Raw genomic sequence first — 21809 nt, 5'->3', positions numbered from 1 at the left:
GGGCTTTCTGTTCCAATGGAATTGGCAGGACATCATAAGTCTCAGCAACTCCCACTAGACACAGGGCAACACATAGGCCTAAAGAATTTTTAAAACGTTCCCAAAGCATACAGTTACTCAGAGGAAGCAGGAATCCCAATCCCCCTTGCCCTCACCCTGGCAAGGGGTTGGGGTGCATCGCAGGGCAGTCATATTTTCTTGGGACTTGTGGGAGAAACCTCTGTGGGTCAAGCGCCAGTGCCCTGAGGCCCTAGTCATTTTCCTGAATCTCCCTGGATTTGCTGGGAGGGAGGGTGGGGATCTGGGGAGGTGGGCAGGACTGAGGACAGGCCATGAGTCTGGCTAGCGGGGGAGATCAGACTGAAAAGAAAAGGTGCCCTGGAGCTCACAAAATGGGGGCAAGCCAAGCGGCCCGTCCGGAGAGGTGCCCTGACTTATCAAACTATCTCACCAGAGAGATGGCAAAGCTGGGCGAGAACATCAGCTCATCCCTCCAGACCCAGGGCAGTCAAAAGGCTGAAGGAGAAGTGAGGTCTGATTTTGCAAAAACTTTTTAGAAATTCGCTGTGTCAGAGAAACTCAAAGACCAAACAAAACCCCTAAAACACCAAGCCCGATTATTTCGTCCACGTGGCACAAGAACAAGCCAAAGGGGGGGGGGGGGGGGAGGGGGAAGGGGGGGGGGGGGAAGAGTCACCCATCCCGCCCCTGCTGGGAGGACGGGATTTGCCGGGACAGCCAGGACAGCAAGGTCGCACGGGGCGCGGCAGGGAGGGAGGGAGATTGAGAAAGCCCTTTTCCCACAAAGCCGCTGTGCGGCGGTCCCCCGCCCCCGCCCCATCCCTCGGGTCACTGCCAGAGTGCGGGGAGCCGCCTCGAGCCCTTTAAGGGCCGAGAGGTGCGCGGTCTCTTTAAGGCAGGTCCTGGTGGTTTCTGTTTTCCGAAGGAAGTGACGGGGGGTGGGATTGAATGAAAAGTGCAAAACAGTCTCGGAGCTCCGGAGTCGGGGGCCGCGGCAGTCGCAGCGCTGGGCCGGTGGGCGGGCGCGGGGGCCCCGGGAGCGCCGCGTCCGCCTCGGAGCCGCCGGGGGGCGCGCGGCGGAGCGCAGCCCACGTGCGTCCGCGCCACGTCTCGGCCCACCCGCGCCTGAGCCCCCGGGGGAGCCGCTGCCACGCGCCGCGAACTAGCCGGTAACTTCGCGCGAAGTTTGGCAGCGCTCCTCGCCGCAAGCTCGAGGCCGGCCGGGCCCCCGGGGATGCGCCCGCTCGGCCGCCGCGGGGTCCCCACGGCGCCCCCCGCGCCGCTGCTGCTGCTGTTGCCGCTGCTCGTGTCGCTGCTCGGGGCGGCGCGGGGCGTGGGCGCGGGGTCGGGCGCGCCTGCAGAGCTGCGGGTCCGCGTGCGGCTGCCCGATGGCCAGGTCACCGAGGAGAGCCTGCAGGCGGACAGCGACGCCGACAGCATCAGCCTCGAGCTGCGCAAGCCCGACGGCACCCTCGTCTCCTTCACCGCCGACTTCAAGAAGGTAAGGCACCCTCGCTCGCCCCGCGGGACCCAGGAGCCCGAACGCCCCGGGGTCCCGGTCGCACTGAGGCCTGCAGGTGGAAGGCGGGCCAGGAGAGGGACAAGACTTAGCCAGGGTCATGTCGTGGGGCACTTGTCTACACCCCTGTGCAGGCTCCCCAAAGCCCGGCCCTTTCATTCTGCCCAGGGCAATTCCGCTGCCGCCCCCTCCAGCCTCTCGCCCCTTTGCTCTGGGTTCGCAGGCCCCTGCTCATTCCCACTCCCCGCTCATTCCCACTCCCCGGCCAGCCTGTTGCCCACTTCTCTATCAGCTCTCCCAGAGCCCTCCAGGTGCTGATTCTCCAGAAATGCTAACTCCCTTCTTGGGGTAATTTGCCTCTGCTCTAGAGGAGAAAGTCCTGGGCCAGCAATCAGAGATCACGGGTTCTTGCCCTGTGGTCTTGGGCAAGTCCCTTTCCTTCTCTGGCTTTCCTTTGTCACCTCTGTACAGGTCAGTGAGGTGGCTCCAGGCCTCTCAGCCCTGATGTTTTGGAGTCTATAAACCAACCCTCTTGTTTCACTTTCCTAGAGAGGAGACATGGAGGGGGCGGGGCGGGCATAAGAGTGGATTGTCCCCTGTCCCTCCGGAGCCAAGGAGATGCTACCTCTCCTCTCTGGTTTGGGAGGCTGGAAAGCTTGCTGAAGGACGACCTGGCGAGAGGCCCCACAGGAGGTCCCCACTCTCTGGGAGAGCTGCTGCTCCTTACCCTGCCTGGCCAGACAGCTGGCCAACCTCCATGTTTTGGCCCAGATTGCAAGAAGGGGAACAGAAACCAGCCTCTACTCAGTGTGTTTGTAAGGAACCAGAAGGAACCTTGTGGAGGGACTGGAAGGTGGACCTGGCCCCCAGGGTGGTTGGGGATAGGGAAGGCAATGGAGGGACTGGGGGATTATCAGCAAATGGTCCTGGAAGGGTAACGAGGGACTAACGGTGACCCAGCAGCAGGAATTCTGGAAGGAAAGAGGGTGGGTGAGATGTAGGTACTCAAGGGGAGTCTCCTGCTGTACACACACACACAAACACACACACACACACACACACACACACCAGCCCGTTTTCTGCTAAGAAAGAGGCCCTGTCTCTGGGGGACTGGAGAGGTGGGGACAGTTAGATAACTGGACAGCTGGAGAAGCTCAGGCCTGGCCCAAGCCGCTCTCCCTCCTCCCTCTTAGAGAGTGGGAGTTGGAGAGGAGATGGGCAGAATTTGGGGAGCCAGTGAGGGACCCAGCAAAACTGCTATTGAGAGCGTGGGCCGGGACGGAGGGTGGGAGGATCCTGTGGACAGTGGAAGTAGGGTTTCACTGCTAATCTGTCCCCAAACTACTGAATTACCACTGACGTCGGACATAGGTAGACCATGGAGTATTGGGGGGTGGTCATGGTGGGAAGACTTTATAGCCCATCCTTACTGGGCAGGCACAGGCTAGGTTCTCCCATTCAGGCAGGGGCCTGGAAGGGTAGCCAGTGTGGAGAGAGGGAAGTTGACGGGGACATACCCGCCTCCCCATACCCGTACTCCAGGGAAACTTTGTCACTTGTATTCTTTTCCGGGAAATCCCAGTAGGGGCTGGACCCCTCAGGAGGCAGCGATCTAATCTTCCTCTCTAACCCTCCACTGAAGCCCTTTTTCCTTGAGAGTGAGCCTCTGGCTGAGCCAAGAGCCTCCTGCTTTCTTGCCTCCTGCCCATTGTTCTATGGCGTCTGGAACCCTGGAGAGAGGCTTCCCCACTCCTGGGACCTCTCCTAGGCTGTGGCTAGGACGCAAAGGCTAGGGCTGAGCTTTTATAACCCCTGGCTGCAGCATGAACGATTTTATTGCTCTGCCCTGTAGGCAGGAAGAGGGGGGAGCCCCGTGGCAGTGGGGTGGAGGACTGGGGCCTGGAGCTGAGAGCATAGTTGGGGGGCAGGCGGCCCAGTTAGAGAATCCATTTGGAACGGATTGCCAGAGTCCCATTTTAATCCCTGCAGTGATTCAAATCTCCACCCAGGTTTCCAAAGTCTACTTTTCAGGTTAGCCTGTGACCCAGAAGCTGGCATTTCACACCCTCCAAGGCATCTCCAATTTCACCAGCAAGGACAGGAATCGGGGGGGTGTGGTATGTGGAAGGTGCAGAGAGGAAAGCCCGCTCTGTACAGTCTCCCCAGCTCCGGGTTGCTCTGCTAGCCTGGGCGGAGCAGAATAGCCTTCACGCCTGCCCCAGGCCACTGTCTACGCTGGCCAGAGCAGCTTCTATAGGCGGATCCTTCCGGGGAGACTCCTGGGCCACTCTCCTGTGACCCACTTAGTTCCCAAGGCCTCCATGTGCCCCACGGTCTTTGGCAGATTTGCACAAGGTTCTATCTGGAAGGAAGGATTCTTCCTAGGGGAAAAAATCATGGGCATTGCGTTTCTTTTGTGTAGCAAACATATTTGGAGTGCTTTGGGGAAATGCCCTAGTCCACTTAGGAAAAGCGACGGTTGCCCTTTTCTCACCTTCGGGAGGTAGTCCAGGCTGAAATAAACAGACATGGTTTAACCTGGGCAGGGTACTTGATCTCAGCAGGCCTTCTTCTCTTCATCTGTACAAGGGGGGGGTGAGGACAGTACCAGTCCCGTGACTATCAAAAGAACCAATCAGGTAATACGTCTGAAATACCCACTAGGCATTGGCTGCTGTGCTAAGTGCTTAAGAACTAGAAGACCGTGAACTTTTGTAATCGTTGCCCACATCACATTTCATCATGGGTCCTCCCTGCTGAGCTTGGACTCGGACAGGTTGAAGGACGGACCCAGAGTCCCACACAAAGTCAGCCCTGAGCCTGGAGGTGCCTTTAGGCTCTTACTGTAGCCTTCTTGAAGCACCGTGTGTTGGAGCTCTCCAGAGAAGCAGAAATGACAGGACACAGAGCAAGAGCTAGAGAAAGAAACGTTGCAACAGATCGGCTCCCATGATTTTGGAGGCTCAGAAGCCTGACAATCTGCCTTTTGCAAGCTGGAGGCCCAGGGAAGAGGGCAGTGTGGTTTCAGCTGGAGTCCAAAGGCCTGAGAAGCAGGTGCGTCAGTGATCGAGGGCAGAACGTTGACGTCCCAGCTCAGACAGAGGGCACGTTCGCCCTTCCTCTGATTTCTGTTCTACCCACACCCTCTCCAGACGGGGTGGTACCTCTCACACTGCGGGGCCTATCGTTTTGACTCATTCTGCCAGTTGAAATGTTCGTCTCTTCTGGAAACATCCTCACAGATCCACCCAGCGGTAATGTTTTACCGGCTCTCTGGACATCCGTTCACCCAGTCGAGTTGATAACAGAAAACTGCCACTCTCCACAATTGCCGGCCAGCCCCTCTGAGCCCAGAGCCGTCATTCTTGTCCTGCCAAAATCCAGGGGGCTGTGCGCAGTGCCCCTGGCTGGAGGCATCACAGAGCCCTGGGTCTGGCCCATCCTAGCCCCAACCCCAGCCCCTTCTCTCCAGCGCTCCCCCCGCCGCCCCACCCCGCAGCCCCCCTCCTCCAAGAGGCAGGGTTCTAGCACTTTCTGGCTCTGCTCACATGGCCACGGCCACACGGTAGGCGGTAAGAGTACTGAGAGTAATCCACTGGCTGTAGGACACGTAGCCCAGAGCCCGGGGAAAGGTTGTCAACTCCGCAAGTAGCTTGGAGCTATCAGTGTCCATCCCGTGTCACTGCGTGCCCTGCCCCAAGGCTGCTAACCATCAGGCAGACAGAGCTGAAGCTTTAAAAAGAAGCTCTGGGGCTCAGTGGCCCCCAAACTTCGGGGCCCCATTGGAATCACTTGGAAACTCCCCATGCCTGGGCTGCCCTCCCCAGCTACAAACTCTGATCTCTGGGGGCAATGTTGTTTTTTTTTTTTCTTAAAGAGGCCCTGGTGATTCCTGCAGGCAGCGAGTTTGGGAACCACTGGCGTGGCTGCTCTAGGGAAGGGGAGGGGACTTGGAGGAGGGCCGAGGTTAGGCTGTTAAATGAAGGTAGAGCCCACACTCACCTCTTTGCAACCTGTCATTCTGCCCACAATAACCCTAATGTGTTTGAAGCAGCGGCTAGGCATTCGGCCTCATTCCACATGCCCTCAGTACACAAACTGTCATTCATAATATACACCCAATAGGCCATACTCTCCTTTATAATCCGGGTCCTGTGTGTGTAATTATACCTGTGTGTGCGTGCTCACCAGTCATATCGAACATGGGGCATGTCACCACCCCCAGGCTCTAACCCAGCTTTTTGTCCATCAGCCCTCTCAGTCCCCCTCCCCCGAGCCGGGGTCCCCATCCAAGTTCTCTTTCCCCTTTGTCCCCCAGTCTGAATGTCCAAAAGCTGGGGGAGGGGATGAGTCATGTTCCAGGCGGCGTGGTTTGGTGCTGACCGGATGGGTAGGGTGGGGCCAAAAGATAGGAGAAAGTCATGTGCAAAACTGTTTCTGGGTGGTGGGTACAATGTTGGGGGCGGGGAGGAAGAAACCACAGCCTCCAGAAATGCGGCGGGAGGGATCCTGAGGGGCTGTGGGCTGGAGCCAAGATAAGGGGAGCCATATGGCGGTGTGGGTCGGCCCAAGGTCACTCTGAAGAACCCAGGAGGAGTGGAAACGTGAGCCCTCGGTTCCCTGACCTGAGCACCAGCGGGTGAGTGGGAGTCAAAGGAAGGAACCGTCCAGAAAGCACCAGAGTCCCTGCCTTGGGGGATCCTGGTTGGGGCAGGGGAGCAGCGTGGGAAGCTGCATGCCATCAGAAGTTGTCTGGAAGATGTGGAATGTGCGTATGACTGTGCCGGGGCCAGAGGCTGTTTATTATAACCAGATCGTCACATCCCACGGAGGTCAGACAGGAGAAGCTTTTAGGCACCAGTCTCCCGCTCCCCTGCCTTATGTGAGGTTCCTGAAACGTAGCAGTTTGGAACACAGGCGTGTGATGGATGTGTTGTCTTCGTGGGGAACAGAGGGCCGCAGAGATGCTCTCAGGAGAGGCCCGGACGTCTCTGAGTCCAGAGCTTTCCTCTTAGGAGTTTATGAGATGTCATGAGATGCAGTGGCCTGGCCCGTGTCCCTGGGGCCCTCAGATCTACCAGCAGTCCCTCTGCCATGTTGGAGGGATTCCTCCATGGATCAGGGACCAGCGGGCTTGCCTGAAGTTTCAGACGTGCTCCCTGGAGTCGAATGCCGACGTCAGGGGAGGTCTAGCCAAAGACCCTGGATCAGGCAGTGAAGACTGCCCCCTGGACCGAGGGAGGGGTGGCTACTAGAAATAAGATGGGGGGAGGCAGAGTGGGGCTCTTCCCTACCAGGCCGCCCAGGCTGCAGAGAAGTGGTGACGGCAGTGGTTATAGAAAAACTCAGGACAGACTCCTGTCCCCAGGAAGACAGGGTGCAGCCTCGTGATGGAACATGCACGTCCCCGGATCTCACCCGCTGGGTGGTCGCTTGCTGTTGGTTGCTTTGACGCACAGTGTCATCTGAGTCTCCCTGCTGCATCGTGAGGCAAGCGTTGCCCCATTCTGCAGGTGCGCAAACTGAGGCTCCGGGCTGCGAAGTGACTTTGACAATATTGAGTAGCTGGTGATCCTGGATTCAGACTCAGGGATCCGTCCACTGTATAGCAACTGACTGTGCACGGTACCATAAGAAGGCTCCTTCCAGAAGGCTAAAGAAACCCGAATTGAGGAGGGGAAGGGAAGGAGCCTGACAAAAAACCTTAATGCAAGGGAACAAACCCTCCTCTGTACAGACTTGGGCTGGACCCCTTCTCCAGGAGCCCATAACCCCTTTGGCATGAATCCTGACCCCTTGGCATGAGTCCTGACCCCTTGGTAGCTTTGTGCCCGAGACTCTTGCGCTGGAGGGGTGGGGGTGTGGGGACCGTTTGGAAGAGATCTCCCAGAGACTCCTGAGCATTCACTGTGTACATTAGTCCGCCCTTTACTGGTCAGGCGACTGGACAAGCCACTCACCCTCTCAGAGCCCGAGGCTCAGACGCGGCACAGGCCGGGCAGAGACGATCTGGTGATGCTCCCAGGCTGGTGAGAAGTTGGGTCTAAGAGGCGGTCACACAGAGGCCCCCACGTGAGGAGTCAGGTAACGGGGCCAGCTTGGTGCCCCCGCCCCAGCTCTCCTTCCTCGCTGGGAAGCACAACATTCTGGCCCCTTTATTTCCCCTCTAGGCCCAGAGCATCATTAGGACCTTCCATCCCGTAAGTTGGCAAGCGTTGAAGTGGCTGCCACTCGTGCATTCTGATAAAGGGCAGGGAGCAAGGGAGGCGTTGGGGCTGGGAATCTGGGCGAGAGAGGAGTCGGGAGCCCCGTCTCAGGAGCCCTGAGTCAGCGGGACAGTGGGGCGCAGTTGATCCACATAAAGCCTCACATTGTTCCCTGGGGCAGTTGGAACAGTAGTGACCTTTGCGATTTGGCTGACAGAGAACTGGGGGCTCAGGGGGCTGGGGCAGAGCAAGCGGCCACTGCTCATGGCCCGTAGCTACACTAAAACCCCTTAATAAGAAGCTTTTGTCCCAGGGCAGCCCTGAGGGGTTACAGGCTCCCGGTAACGGGACCAGCCTGAGTCCCCGGGCACAGCCGTGGGAGTGGGCTTGGGCTGGCTTTGGGTCGACTCTGTTCACCCCTATTCCTGCTCAAGGACACTGGGCAGAGTCGCCCAGGTGCTCCCGTGCCTGCCACAGGGCAGGCAGCATGGGGTTAGGAAGGTGCTGGTTCCTGGCTGCCTCCCCTCATCTCCTCGAAACCGGCCCCCTCTCTGGCCATGAAGCAGCCCCAGCCGGGAGCATGGGGATAAATATTTAGATTGGCTCAGCCCAGGCCGTGGAATCACACGCTGTGATGTGATGGGAAGGAGACAAAGATGGCAAAACACGTTCCCAGGGACAGTGCCAGCTGTCCAAGAGCGAGGAGCAGTAGGGGACAGGGGTGCTCCGCAAGAACTCCAGAGAGAAGGCCCCCAGCCTGGGTGTCCGGCAGGGCAGGGAGTGGTGGAGTGGCTTCCCACAATGGCCCCCTTAGTCTCTGGCTCCCGGCTGGGGGAGGGCTGGGCCGAGAGAGCAGGCGGGCTCTCTGGAGGAGAGGGCTGGGTGAGAGGGTGCACGAGGAAGTGCTTGAGGCTCAGAGAAAGGGGGGAGGTGGAGAAGGGGGGACACAGAGGGAGGCAGCATGTTCCTGGGAGCAACTGTGGGGGCCCGGGGAGAGACGGGAGCAGCTGTGTGTGAAAGAGATTGTTCGAGAAGCAGCAAGTACGCAAGAAAGACGACAGACGTGTGGTCTGTGAATGGTGGAAAGCAGGTGGGCATCCGCGTGCATGAGCCAGGGTTCCGCTGGACTGTAACATAAAACCCCAAGGGCGGCCAAGGCAAAAGAAAAGTTTGTTTCCCTCTCCGGCATCTATTCTAAGGCTGCAAGTCGGTAGGGGAGAGCAGGGTGCCCCCTCCAAGGTCTTCCCCGCTGAACTCCCAGGGGCCCTCTGTGTGCAGCGTTGCTCCCCCTCCCAGCAGTAAGCTTCCCCTGGGGCCTTTCCCCAGGCAGGATGCACCTGGGCCTGGCACAGGATGTCTTGCCATTCTGGGGCACAGGGCTGGGCCCCTGCGCTTCCCAGAGCAGCTGTGGGCTGTCTTCCTAGGTGTTCACCCGAGCCCGGGCACAGCAGGGTCAGCGCCGCCTTCTCTCGGGGAGATGCAGTGGGTCTCCGAAGTGCAGCCTGGCAGGGGGCGAACCCAGAGAAGGACAGTGTATGCACCGGGGCTGACGGGGGTCGGGGGGCTCGGAGGAGCATAAGGATCACTGGACCGTGAGTCAGGAGGTCCAGCTGCTGGTTCTGGTTCTGCGGCCACACGACTTGTGAAGGTCATGGCCCCAGCCAGAACCTCGCTGGGTCATGAACCAAGTGATACCCCGAACCTGCTAAAAGCCGAAATGACAGCGGGGGGCGGGGACCACCAGCCTGTAGGATTACCAGTCTTCTTGATGGCAGCTGAGAGAGACCCCAGAGCATGCATGCAGGGGGCCTTCACTCAGCTACGAAGCTTTGAGCTCCAAGCTCTGGGTCAGACCCCGAAGTTACTGCCTACCTCAGGTCTGGTTTCTGCCCTTGAACCAGGGGCAGATTTTATGTGGGACCTGGATGACTTGTTGCCAGGGCAGAAGATGCCACAGGAGGACGGGGTCCTCTATGAAGGCACTTAAATCAGGTGCACACTGGACCGACACAGCTCAAGTTTCGGATCCAGCTCAGAACCCACCAGTGACTTCCAGTGATGGGCTAGCTGGAGCTCAGACTCCTCAGCCGGACTCTCAGACCCGCTGTCCCGCCCCTCATACCAGCCTCTTCCTCCGACCCCTTTGCCCTCCCTCGCCCCACCCCGTCCCTGGTGGTTTGCTCAGGATGCTTCCATACTCTCCTTTGTGTGCTCCTTCCTCCGTCCATTCATTCCCAGGCACATACGGAGCACCTGCTGTGGTCTAGGGGCGGGGAATCACTGCCAATAAGATGCTTTCCCAGCCTCAAGGAGCTGAGTCTGGAAGGTACGGCAGGAGATGGCCACAGACCACCAAGCTTGTGCTGGCGAGGTTAGGAGCTGGGCCTCCTGAGTCTGCTGGCATGTTGGTGAGGGCAGCGTTGGGAGGACAGGCTGGAGGAGGGGACGCATTGGAACCGAGCCCTGAGAGATGATAGGCAGAGGGGGACAGGGCAGCCCCAGCAGAGGAATCAGCTCAGGGACAGGCCCAAGGCCTCATCACTTCTTCTGGGAACTGCCCGCCCTTTAGTTCAATGCTCAGGGGGTACAAGACAAGCTGGCGGTGGCGGTGGAGGCCAGCCTCAGGAGGTTACACTTTAGGGCGAGGGCAAAAGGAGCTTCCAAAGGGCATTGGGCAGATCAGTAACAACGTGGAGGGACAGATGGGGTGGGGGTCTTAGGAGAGCCTCCCATCTCCCTGTCTTGTGTAAATTCCTCTCTTTGCTAGAAAGCACCCCCCATCCTTGGACTGTCTGGGACCCCTGAAGTGTCCCTTATTCTGGACAAGTCTTCCCTCCCTCCCCACCTCCCATTCCCTTCCCTAAGGGGACAGCAAGTGCCCCTTCATCCATCCTTTGCCCCATAGCACTTGTCATAAACCTCAACCCCAGGCCTTATGTGGTGCACTGACTGTCATAGGAGGTCAGCCTCTCCATGAGCTCCTTGAAGACTGGGGCCTCTGCCTTGGTCTTGGCCATTTTCCCACCAAGCCTGGTGCCTGTGAAGGCTGTGCCCTATGTAATGCTTACCAGTGCTCTCTCACGGGTTTGCAGATTCCCTACAAGCCCCAGAGGAGTCCCTCAACCTCTCTGGGCCTCAGGTGCATCTTGAGGAGAACAGTCTTTGCTCCTGCTTGGACAGGTCTGGAGGAGATCACAGCTGGAGCCAGGCCGAGATCACAGCGATACTAGACAAAAGGTTCAGCCCACTGTGTTCTGAGAACTTTCACTCATTTTCTCCTCACAGTAATCCCCGGAGGTGTAGGTATTGTTAGTTTAACTCATTTAACAGATGTGGAAACTAAGGTACGGGGGGACATGCATTCCCCCAAGGTCCCACGGCTGGTGTCAGCAAAGCCAGCATTGGAACGTAGGTAGTGTGGACACCAGAGCCTTTGCTCATGACTACCATGCCGTCCTACAACCTGTCTGCTCCTGAGCTTTGCTTAAAACCACAAAGGACTTCAGCCAGTGATCGTGACCTCCATGGTACATGAGCCTCTCCCTGGTGCCTGGGGATCAGCCCTGGTCCCGGGAGGCTCTGCAGCTTCCCGTCAGGCTAGAGATTCCCAGGAGCTCACACAAGCAGTAGCCTTACAGAAACTGCCATCTCGGGAATCCTAGCCTGAGTCCTGGACCTGAGAAACTTGCTTCCAGTGCCAGGACATCCCCAGCTGTGCCATCTGCCTTGGGCATGAGGCCACATCCGGGTGACTCATCCTAGGGCACTCTAGGGCAAGGAGGAAACTTGGGAGCCAGGCTTCCTTTTCGCCGGGGCCTAGCATCTGGCCAGATGTTTGCTGAAGCAGGGATACCTGTCCCCCTGCCCTTTCCTCTGTGCTGTGGGGAGAGGGGCCCCTGGAACCTTGGCAGTGAGTCAGGTGTAGAGAGTAGAAGGTAGGAGGGACACTGGCCAGGATAATGGAGCCAAGTAGGTCCAGAAGTTAGGGGTGACCCCTCCGTCCCAGAGTCAGCAAGTGGAAGGTGGTTTTTGTGGAGAAATAGGGCTAGGAAGACTGGAGAATGTAGGGTCCGCAGAGTTTCTAACGGTCAGGCAGGCTGGCAGGTGGGACAGAAAGGTGACCTGGCCTCGGGAGCCCTCCTCTCTGTGTCAGACGCTGGTTCTTGTTAGTCACGCAGAACTGTGAATGCCAGCTGCCACACTCCCAGGGCAGGTCTACACAGGACTTCCAGGCATGGCTGGAAGAGGAAACTGAGTTCTGAACCTGGTTCTGCCATTTGCAATTGTGTGGCCAAGGGCAGACCACCCTGCCTCTCTGGGCCTGGGCTTTGGTTTCTCAAGCCACCGAGGACATCTGGGAGGCAATGGGGCCTTGTGGCCGAGAGAGCGCAGGCTTGGGAGTCAGACTGCTCGGGGTTAAAATTCCAGCCGCATTTCCTCCTAGTCCCATGACCTTGAGCAAGTAACGGTTCCCAACTAAGTCATAATCATCTTCCCTACCTCCTGTTATTGTAAAGATTTTAAACAGGACAATACATCCTATTTGACTCATAGTAACAATGACTTGTCCCTTCCAGTTATAAACTTCAATAAATCCATGCCCTCCATAGGTAGATCTTCTCTGTCAATGAGAAATCCTCTCGGTCCCTGTCTTTACCCCCTGTCAGATTCCCATTTTGGTATCATTTTGCTGATGTTGCCAACATTGTTGTTTAATACAACAGAGTGAGGGAAAGACTAGAACAGGTGATTGTTTACCCCCTGTCTGCTCCAAGAGTCCAAATGCTTTCTCTTAACAGTGGGCAGGGGATATCCCTGAGCAGAGAGACCACTCCGCAGCCATCGGACCCCAGGGTTTGGCATGTGGAGGTGGCTTTGGAAAGGACACTGTGACTGTTCCAGATAAGCCTCTTTTTTTTTTTTTAAGATTTTATTTATTTATTTGAGAGAGAGAGAGAGAGGGATCACAAGTAGGCAGAGAGGCAGACGGGGTGGGGGGGGACGGGGCAGGAAGCAGGCTCCCCGCTGAGCAGAGAGCCCAATGCGGGGCTCAATCCCAGGACCCTGAGATCATGACCTGAGCCGAAGGCAGAGGTGTAACCCACTGAGCCACCCAGGTGCCCCACAGATAAGGCTCTTTTAAAGAGTCATTGCTGAAAATCCCCGGGAGATAGATGTCAGCTCCCGCCCCCCGCCCCGGGGTTCTACCAGGCACACCCAGCTGACTCCAGCCTTCAGAGGGGAAGTCTGGTATCGGGTCTCACCTGGCAGGAAGTGAGCCCCAAGTGGAAAGCACACGAATGGGCCAGCCTCCAGTCGACCCGAGCGAATGAAAGATCAGGTGGCCCAGGCTGGCCGGGCGGGGAGAGTCCAGCCTCGTGGCCCAAGAGTGGATTTCCTGTCGAGAGGAAGCTGGGGTTCACCTGAGCTCTGATTCACCTTCCCCACAAGTCTGGCATCAACAAAACCCTCATGGGGACGTTCTCACCAGCTAGGCCTCAGTCTCCCTTTCTGCACTATTGGTGGAAAATCTTCCCACACATGCCCACACCCCCTTGTCCTAGAGATCATTTGTAGTAAAAGGAATCAAGAGAAACGTCCCTGGAGAGGCAAGGGACTTGACAAGCGCGTGGGGCTTTGTGGGGTGGTGGCAGTGACTAGCTCTAGTCACCTGCAGGTAGGAGATGACCCCCCAGTGAGCCCCTGCTGAGCACTGGGTCGGGGTGGACGTCCTTCTAGGCCCTGCACACTCACTCAGTTTTCACCACAACCTGACCAGCTAAATGCCTTAGTGTCCCCGTCTTACAAGTGAGGCTTACAGAAGCTGGAACCTATGGCTGGGCCCTGGCTAATACGTTGCAGAGTTGGGTGCAGCTCCCCCTCGTTGTGTTAAAGGAACCCAAGGGAGCCCTCGGCCCCCGTTTCAGAGCACGTGTACTCTAGTGGGCGCTCAGGAAGCCCTCCGAGAATGCGGACTCTCTTAGTGGGCAAAGCCAGGGCACACGCATTGAGAGATGCACAGCTAGCAGGGCTGTGTACGCCCGGTGCCAAGACAGGGCCGTTGGGACACTGGAGCGGGATGGTCATTATGGCCAGGGGTGGGGGTTCTTGACAGATTTAGACCACTTCTGACTGGGACCTGCTGACTTCTCACTGGGAGCAGTTAGCCAAGGCCCAGAGTTGGGTGAGAGCACAGGGTTCCACAGCCAGACAGGGAAGGGGACCCCATCCTCCCCTGCGGCCCCTCTCCCTTCTCCCTCTGCTCCCCTCCAGCGCCCCCCCATTCATGCAATGCCTGAGGAACAGGAAAGAGCCACTGGCCTGCTGGTAATGCCATTAGTAACCCCATGGGAAAAGGGGAAGTGGAGAGGGGAGGGGAAAGGTGAGCCACGCCAGTCCGTCTGGCCAGAAGTTTGCAACAGCTACAGCCGGCCTATGCGGTGTCTGCCCTCAGCCCCATCCTGTGCCTACTCCCTCCCTCTGAGGTGGGGATGGCCAGGAGGCTGGCTGATCAGAAACCCCAAGGCCTTTTGAGGGGCACCAGTTTCTGGGCCTCCCCCACACCTCCCGAATAAGAATGTCTGTGAGAGGAACTCTGGGATCTAGGCTTGTCAGAAGTTCAGTCCCTCCCCTAGTACGCCTGGTCCGGTAGTTTATAGGGGCTGTGACCCACCCTGATCTGGGGGCCACAGGGGTGCCACCAAGGGCCCAGCTGTGAATAGGCACCAAACAAAGGTGCTGTTTCTTTTCAGGTGAAGTTCTGTACTCATAAACGACTCTGTTTGGGAAAGCTTTCCGATGGTTCCCACTGTGAGATTTGCCAGGAGGCTTTGGAACATCTGGGGTGTGTTTCTTTCAAGTCACAGGTTTAAATGGGAAAGAAAAAAACTCCTAGGCCAGCAGGAGGGAAATGTCCATTGCAGGGCAGGGTCTGGGCCTGTGTTCTGTCCAAGGCCTGAGCAGAGCGCTAGGTGGGCTGGGGTGGGGGGCGCCCATCCACTCCAGCGGGTCCCCATTCTCCTGCCCTTTCCCATCAGGATGTGAAGATCTTCCGAGCCCTGATCCTGGGGGAGCTGGAGAAGGGGCAGAGTCAGTTCCAGGCACTTTGCTTTGTCACCCGGCTGCACCACAATGAGATCATCCCCAGTGAGGCCATGGCCAAGCTTCGACAGGTGAGTGCTCGCCTCGGGCCTGCCCTGGCCTGGCTGCTGCCCGGGCGCACCCCCCGCCCCCACTCCAAGCCCTGCAGCCAGCCTGGCCCCAAGCCCGGACCCTACCCCAACTTCAGTCTCCCACCCGGCACCTGACCCACCCTGGCCCTCTTCCCTGACACCCCACTCTCACCCTGTACTCCCCAGCCCCCTGATTGTGCCCTAGGCCATACCGAACCCCATCACCCAGATCGCTAATCTGCAGGGCCTCCCCCAACTGCCAGATCCCTCCAGTCCCCTAATCTCAGCTCTTCCCTCTTTATGGTGGAGGCTGGGGGCTGGGACTCTGAGGTCAAAGCTGCCACCACTCCTCATCCAGGTGACACTGCTGGAGTGACCTCGCCAGCAAGGCCTTTATTTTCTTTTCTTTCTTCTTTTTTTTTTTTTTTTAAAGATTTTATTTATTTATTTGACAGACAGAGATCACAAGTAGGCAGAGAGGCAGGCAGAGAGAGAGGATGGGAAGAAGGCTCCCCGCTGAGGAGAGAGCCCGATGCGGGACTCGATCCCGGGACCCTGAGATCATGACCTGAGCCGAAGGCAGAGGCTTTAACCCGCTGAGCCACCCAGGCGCTCCAAGGCCTTTATTTTCTTACTGAGAAATGAGTTCTGGGAATTAAATGAGCTAATGCACGCCACGTTCAGAACACTCCAGCCTACTGGTCTGTGCCCCGGCCCTTCCTGGACCCTGGGCCGCGCCCCAGCCTCACCTAAGTTCCAAAACCCTCCAGCAGGGCCTGTTCGAGGCCCTTCCCAGAGACCCCACCGCCTGCATGTTGGAAAGTCTGGGACCCCAGAGGTCATCTGCTTTGGGACAACTTGCCTGGCTGGCCACCTGCGCCACCTTCAGCCACTGTCAGAATTCCCCGTCAGCCTCAGATGTCAGCTGGTGGCCAGCCGGAAGGGCTTGGCTCTGCCCTGAACATTGGTTTCTCCACCAAGTGGAAGCGATGCTTAGCGCCCCTTGACAGCCAGCCTGCCCCAGGGCTCTAAGCGCCACCAGCCTTGGCTTGTCTGACACTTGGGCACCAAGCAAGGGGTGGGCAGAGCATTCTGAGGCCGGGTGGGAGCGGCTCTTCTTCTCCCCGCAGAAGAACCCACGGGCGGTGCGGCAGGCCGAGGAGGTGCGGGGCCTGGAGCACCTGCACATGGACGTCGCCGTCAACTTCAGCCAGGGGGGCCTGCTGAGCCCCCACCTCCGCAACGTGTGCGCCGAGGCCGCGGAGAGCATCTACACTCGCCAGGAGGACGTCCGGTTCTGGCTGGAGCAAGGTCAGCGGGGTGCCACCCAGTGCAGTGTTGCGTCGGCCCGGATAGAGAGTCGTGAGATACGGGAGTTCGGCGGAGGGTCCCCGGCGCTGGGCTGGGATTGGTCAGGGCAGGCTTCCTGGAGGAAGGGGTGCCCGTGTGGCTCTTGAGTGAGAGGAGTCAGCCAGATGAAAGTGACCCTTTCCAGGTAGGGACACACAGAACTGTGACTTGCTAGATCCCATTGAGGGAGATATCCAGGCAGCGCCAACCTTATTCCTTCCCTTAGTGAGAACACAGATGGGACATCCGTCATGGGGGGAGGCCCAGGTTGTAGGGTCCCGGTTGGGCTCAAAGACACCCATTCCTGCCTGCCCACCTCTGCCGCCCCCCCTCGGAAGTCAGCACCTCTCCTTTCTTTCATGTCTCCTCTGGTGTGAGCAGCTCTCTGCCGAGCTCCTTGAGGGCCCCGGTGTCTCTGTGGGCTCCCTGCCTTTAGGCCTGTGTGGCTTTGCTGCCGGTGCCTCTCCTGACACCGTTCCCAGGACCGTCCTCGGGTCCTCCGTATAGAGGACACCGGGAGATGACACAGCTCTAGTCCAAGTCCCTGGTCCTTCTGCCCACCCGGCTGAACACTGGGCAAGTGCCTGCCCCTCCCAGGGCTCCCCTGGATTTCTAAACGCCCAGAGAGCTGTGCTCATGCCCTCCACACACAGCCCTCCCTGGTGAGCTGCACCCCACACTGTCGTGCAAGTCTGAAACTGCCCCCTGCCCTCTGGGGCCGGTCCCTCCCCCGGCCACTGAGCCGACGTCAGGGGCCAGGTCACCGCCATCTCCCTCCCGCACCCCCGCGTGTGCCCTGGCCACGCTGATGTCCCGGCACGTTCGTGCTGGCCATCCTCAGATGCCCCTCCTTGAAGCCGCCCTCCTTGACTCTCTACTCTGTCTCATTCTAGTACAGCGATGTTTCTAAGCATAGGGCGGCGTTGCCACGTGGAGGCCTTGAAGTCAGATGGCCTGGGGTTCCCTTCTCACTGAAGGGAACTCCTTCCTCTGTGACCTCAGGCAGATCACTAAACCCCTCTGAGCCGGGTTTCTCATCAATCAGCCAGGAGACCAAGAACGGGTACTTGGCTCCTCGGGTTGACCGGAGGCCCCAGGAGGCCATGCAGGGCCAGAGCGTGGGTCTGGGGTGGGGGGGTGCCCTCTCTTTCCCCACCGCTGACCCCCGCCTCTCTTTGCCAGGTGTGGACAGCTCCGTGTTTGAGGCTCTGCCTGAGGCCACGGAGCCCTCGGGGCTGCGGCGCTGCGGGCAGGTGGGGGACAGCGGGAGGCCATGCATCTGCCGCTATGGCCTTAGCCTGGCCTGGTACCCGTGTTTGCTCAAATACTGCCACAGCCATGACCGGCCGGCCCCCTACAGGTGCGGCATCCGCAGCTGCCAGAAGAACTACCGCTTCGACTTCTATGTGCCCCACAGGCAGCTGTGCCTCTGGGACGAGGAGCCCTAGCTGGGCAGGGGAGAAGACGGTGGTCCCTGAGGTGGCTGCTCTGGGTTCCCTGCTCTTCCCCAGGCCACCAGAGGGGGTGGCACCCCTCCCACTGATGCCTTATTTCCCTCGATCACCCGGGAGCCTCTGGCCCCATCACATGAGACTGTGAAACGGGGTGTGGCATGGCAGGGGTTAACTCATGGAGGCAGCCCTCCCCACTCACCCTGTGCCTCCCTTGGGGAGAGAGAGAAGGGGGCTTTCCAGATTTGCCACCCTTCCCTTAAGCTCCCCCTGAAGTGTTCTCTTTCAAGCAACCAAATGATGGCCCGTGACTCTATTTAACTCTGAAGGTTTCGATCCTGGAAGGTGTCTGTGCCTGTGACACCGACCTACACACACACACACACACACACACACACACCCCTTCACCGACTCACCCATCTGGAAGGAGCCGGCCCCTCTGCACCACCCAATGTCCACCAAGGAGGGGATCCCTGCCCCGGAGTGGGGGCTGCCGGGGACCGTCGCCGTAGCCCCTACACCAGAGCACAGCGCATTCTTGTCATTGCTGGCCTCCAACGCTGGGGCACGTGAGGACCTCCCAGCCCGGAGACAAACCATATGTGCCTTTCCCCCGACCCAGACCTTGTGGGGACCACAGGCACCAGCGTCCTGCACTCTAAACGGAAATATTTTTGTAAGGCTCTGGGGCAGGGAGGGAGCATGAAGTACCAGGAAAACTTGAATCCCAGATTTTTAATGCAAAGTATTTATCATTTGTACCAGAAATAAAAGTTTAAATTTTTATTTGACTGACGGGGCGCAGTGCAGAGTTCTGAGAGCACTCCTGGCCGATGCTGCCACCTGGTGTCAGAAGTGTTCCATTACATGACCGGTGACCCTGCTTGGGACATCTTCCAAGGCACCTGCTGTGCTCAGCCATTGCGCAGCTGGGACGGGGATGGGACCCAGGCGGGCGGGGAGGGGGGCGCAGATTAGGGAAGGATAAGACAAAACTGCACAGAATAAGAGACAGACATAGATGAGCAAGGGAGACAATAAAAGCCTAAGCTATATTAAGGCAAGAAACAAGGCATAAACTCCAGAACCAGACTTTCAAGGTTCAAATCCTGGCCTAGATTCTTCTTTCCTGCACAATCTTGGGTCAGGCTACTTTGCCTCTCTGTGCCTCAGCTCTCTCGGTTATACAATGAGCTTCAATGTGAGGCTGGCGTAGGTTCATTCACGGGAAGTGACCAGCACGTAGCACTCGCTGTACTCGCCATTGTTAATATCGTTAGTGTTCATGGTCTTAGTATCCTCACTTGTAAACCTGAGACAGCTAAACCAGGCCTCTTCGCATTAAAAGTACCTTCCAGTATAAAGAGGCTGTGATAGGAAGTGCCAAGCTGGGTGCTGGAAGGCTTCCGGGAAGGAGGGGTGTGCAGGCTGGATTTGTCAGAAGGAGACTCCTGGACCAGGTGGGACCTGGCTTGGAGCAGAAGGATGGTAGGTATTCAGCAGGTGGAGGAGACTGAGCACAGGGCGGGACAAGAGTGCTGCAGGGGCTGGGAAAGTCCCAAGTGTCCCATAGGGGACTCCTGAGGAAGGAGGAGACGAGAGAGGGAACCCCTTCCTCATCAGCCTTGGAAAGGGAAACAGGCCCTCCCTTACTCTGCTCCCCAGAACAAGCCACTGCTGCTCCTTGAAGCTGCACAACCCAGAGGGTTGTGGTGGGAGCCAGGCTTACTTGGCCACGGTCAAGTTAGGGATGGGCGGGGAGACTTCTTTTCAGGCAGGTATGTCTCTTCCTGAACCCGTTTCCAAGGACCAGCTTCAGTGGTGCCGGTAGCCAAGGAGGGAGGTGTTCCTCCCCAGGGCCCTTTCCTCCTTCCCCTGCTGCCCAGTCCAGGCCCTCAGTCCTGCTCTGGGTTGGGGAGGGGATTTCTGGGAGAAGGCACCGCCTTCATCCCATCCTATATGTGCCTTATTTGCTGGGGGTGGGGTCCCCAGGTCATATACCTTTTCTCCTCACTTTCAAATAGCCTAAAATAAGGCTGTTTTTTGAAGGGTGCTTTTCTAATCTTCCTTGGGAACGACTAGCACCTCCCAGCCTGCCTGTCGCCTGCCATGAGGGGGATCTGGACCCTGTTGTCACCACAGACTAACCTGCCTGGTCTTGTGGCACGGGATGGGAATTAAGATTCCCTGAGCCTTTGGGTTGATGCCACACTCGGGCAAAGCCCACGCTCCCCTCCTTCCAAGCGACTCTCCCCCTCCACCCCCCTCCCTCCCCACCCCCTCGCTGTCAGGTAGTTCCAATGCCAAGACCGCAGTCACTTCTCTGGCGAGGGTCTCAGAGGTCCGTGTACCTCAAAATCCCTTGAGAGCTCAGCTCATTAAATACCTGTTCAGGGCCAGCTATTTGAGAAATGCCCAGATAAGGCTTTACTTTCCTCAAGACGCCTTTGCGCACTTGTGAAAACAATCAGGGGAGGTACTAGGTACTAGATCTACGACCAACACTTATTTCTCTGGTGTTTCCAAGCTGATGAAGTGACTTAGTGTCTGTTAGCTCGTCGGCTCATGGTAGCGATCCTGGGACACTTTAGGGATGTGGCTCACCCATAAAATTACATGACTTGCCCAAGGTCAGACAGCTGCTTCGAGCGCCGTTGGGATCCAACCCTCAACCTTCTGACTCCACATACCTACTAACCCTAATGGGCTTATCGGACTGGCCCCCTGGAACCACAGAGAGCACAGCTCACCCGTGGGGTGGGGAGAGGGGGAGCAGTACGAGGTGGGCAGCACCCCCGAGGCCGGTCCCGCAGTAGCAAGCCCTGGACATATGGGGGTGTGCCCACCAGTCCCCCATGACTAGAGTCGGCAGGAGCGGGCTCCCGCTTGCTCCCTTTGACCACGGTGAGCAGGGCTCAGGGTGGGAGGCCAGGACCCTGGGCCTCACTGGAACCTCTTCAACACAGAGAAGCCACAGGTGGCGCCAGGCACCCTCTGGCAGGATCACCCCAACCTGGGCTGGGCCTTGCTCTACGTTCTGTGGGTTTTCTTCGGGCTCCTTTCTCTGCAAACTTACTCAAGGTAAGTCCTGTCCTAGAACCTGGATGAGGTGGCTTTTGCCACCGAGGAATCTGGCAAAAAACGGGGCAAGGACCCCTCCTAAGAAGAAAAACTTAAGGGTGACAGTGCCTGTGAGAATGAGGGTAATGGCCTCATCCGAGCTGTGTGCATTTTGGGGTGGGCCGCGCCCCTCACCAGCCCCCAGTTCCTCATCTGCGAAGAGGCGGCCGCCTCGCCGGCCATCAGCCTGTCCTTGCTGGCTGGCATTCTGCCTCAGATCGTCAGGCCTGTGGCTACCGGTGCTCAAATTGTCTGTGACTTGCTCCTCCAAGCCATGCTGTAGAGAAATGCTAAAAACGGAACACTGCAAAACCCAATATTTGGTAAAGACTGACAGACTCCCCTCCAGATGGGGCTGTCCCAACTTACACCCTCACCAGCAAGTGCACGAGAGGCCCATTTCCCCACATTCCTGCTGCGGCAGTCGGGGTTCTCTAGAGAAAGAGAACCACTAGGATGCACAGAGGGAGAGATTTATAGTAAGAAATTAGCTCATGTGATTGTGGGATCTAGAAAGTGCAAAATGCCAGCAGTTTAGGCAAGAGTGGATGTTGCCATCTTGAGTTGGAAATCTGCAGGGCAGGTCAACTGTCTGGAAATTCAGACAGCATTTCTGTTACAGTCTGAAGCCGAATTCCTTCTTGGGGAAACCTCACTTTTTGCTCTTAAGGCTTTCAACTGATTGGATGAGGCCCACCCACGTTATTGAGGGCAATCTCTCTAAAGCCAACTGATTGTAGTTGTCAATCACATCACAAAAATACCTTCACAGCAGCATCTAGATTCGTGTTAGACCATGGCTTAGCCAAACTGACATGTGGAACGAATCATCACACTGGCTATCACTTGATCTTAGCACTGTTTTGGCCACGTAGACCTTGAAAAATGTTAAATAAAGAATTCTGGGGTTTCCTCTCAGATCTCCACTATTGACTGAAGCCAGGTAGCAGGTAACAGCCCTGCGGATTGT

General features: G+C 57.7%; 1 protein-coding gene across 1 annotated transcript; it reads left to right on the top strand.

Annotated features, from left to right (window-relative positions):
• Nucleotides 1-1089: 1089 nt before the first annotated feature.
• LOC111153771 (out at first homolog) lies at nt 1090-18500 on the top strand. Its single transcript, XM_022513003.1, has 4 exons — nt 1090-1522; nt 14784-14918; nt 16049-16229; nt 17451-18500. Exons 1-4 carry the CDS (start codon nt 1256-1258, stop codon nt 17714-17716), a joined length of 849 nt encoding a protein of 282 aa, XP_022368711.1. The 5' UTR covers nt 1090-1255; the 3' UTR covers nt 17717-18500.
• The last annotated feature ends 3309 nt before the right edge of the window (nt 18501-21809 follow it).

The sequence above is a fragment of the Enhydra lutris genome, unplaced genomic scaffold (assembly GCF_002288905.1).
Source record: "Enhydra lutris kenyoni isolate GAN:26980312 unplaced genomic scaffold, ASM228890v2 scaffoldscaffold34, whole genome shotgun sequence".
NCBI lineage: Eukaryota > Metazoa > Chordata > Mammalia > Carnivora > Mustelidae > Enhydra > Enhydra lutris.
This window is presented reverse-complemented; position numbering and strand designations above follow the sequence as displayed.

Coding starts and splice junctions, on each gene's coding strand:
- LOC111153771 (XM_022513003.1), top strand. CDS start 1,256: ATGCGCCCGCTCGGCCGCCGCGGGGTCCCCACGGCGCCCCCCGCGCCG. Junction 14,919..16,048: donor CCATGGCCAAGCTTCGACAG/GTGAGTGCTCGC, acceptor TTCTCCCCGCAG/AAGAACCCACGGGCGGTGCG. Junction 16,230..17,450: donor CCGGTTCTGGCTGGAGCAAG/GTCAGCGGGGTG, acceptor TCTCTTTGCCAG/GTGTGGACAGCTCCGTGTTT.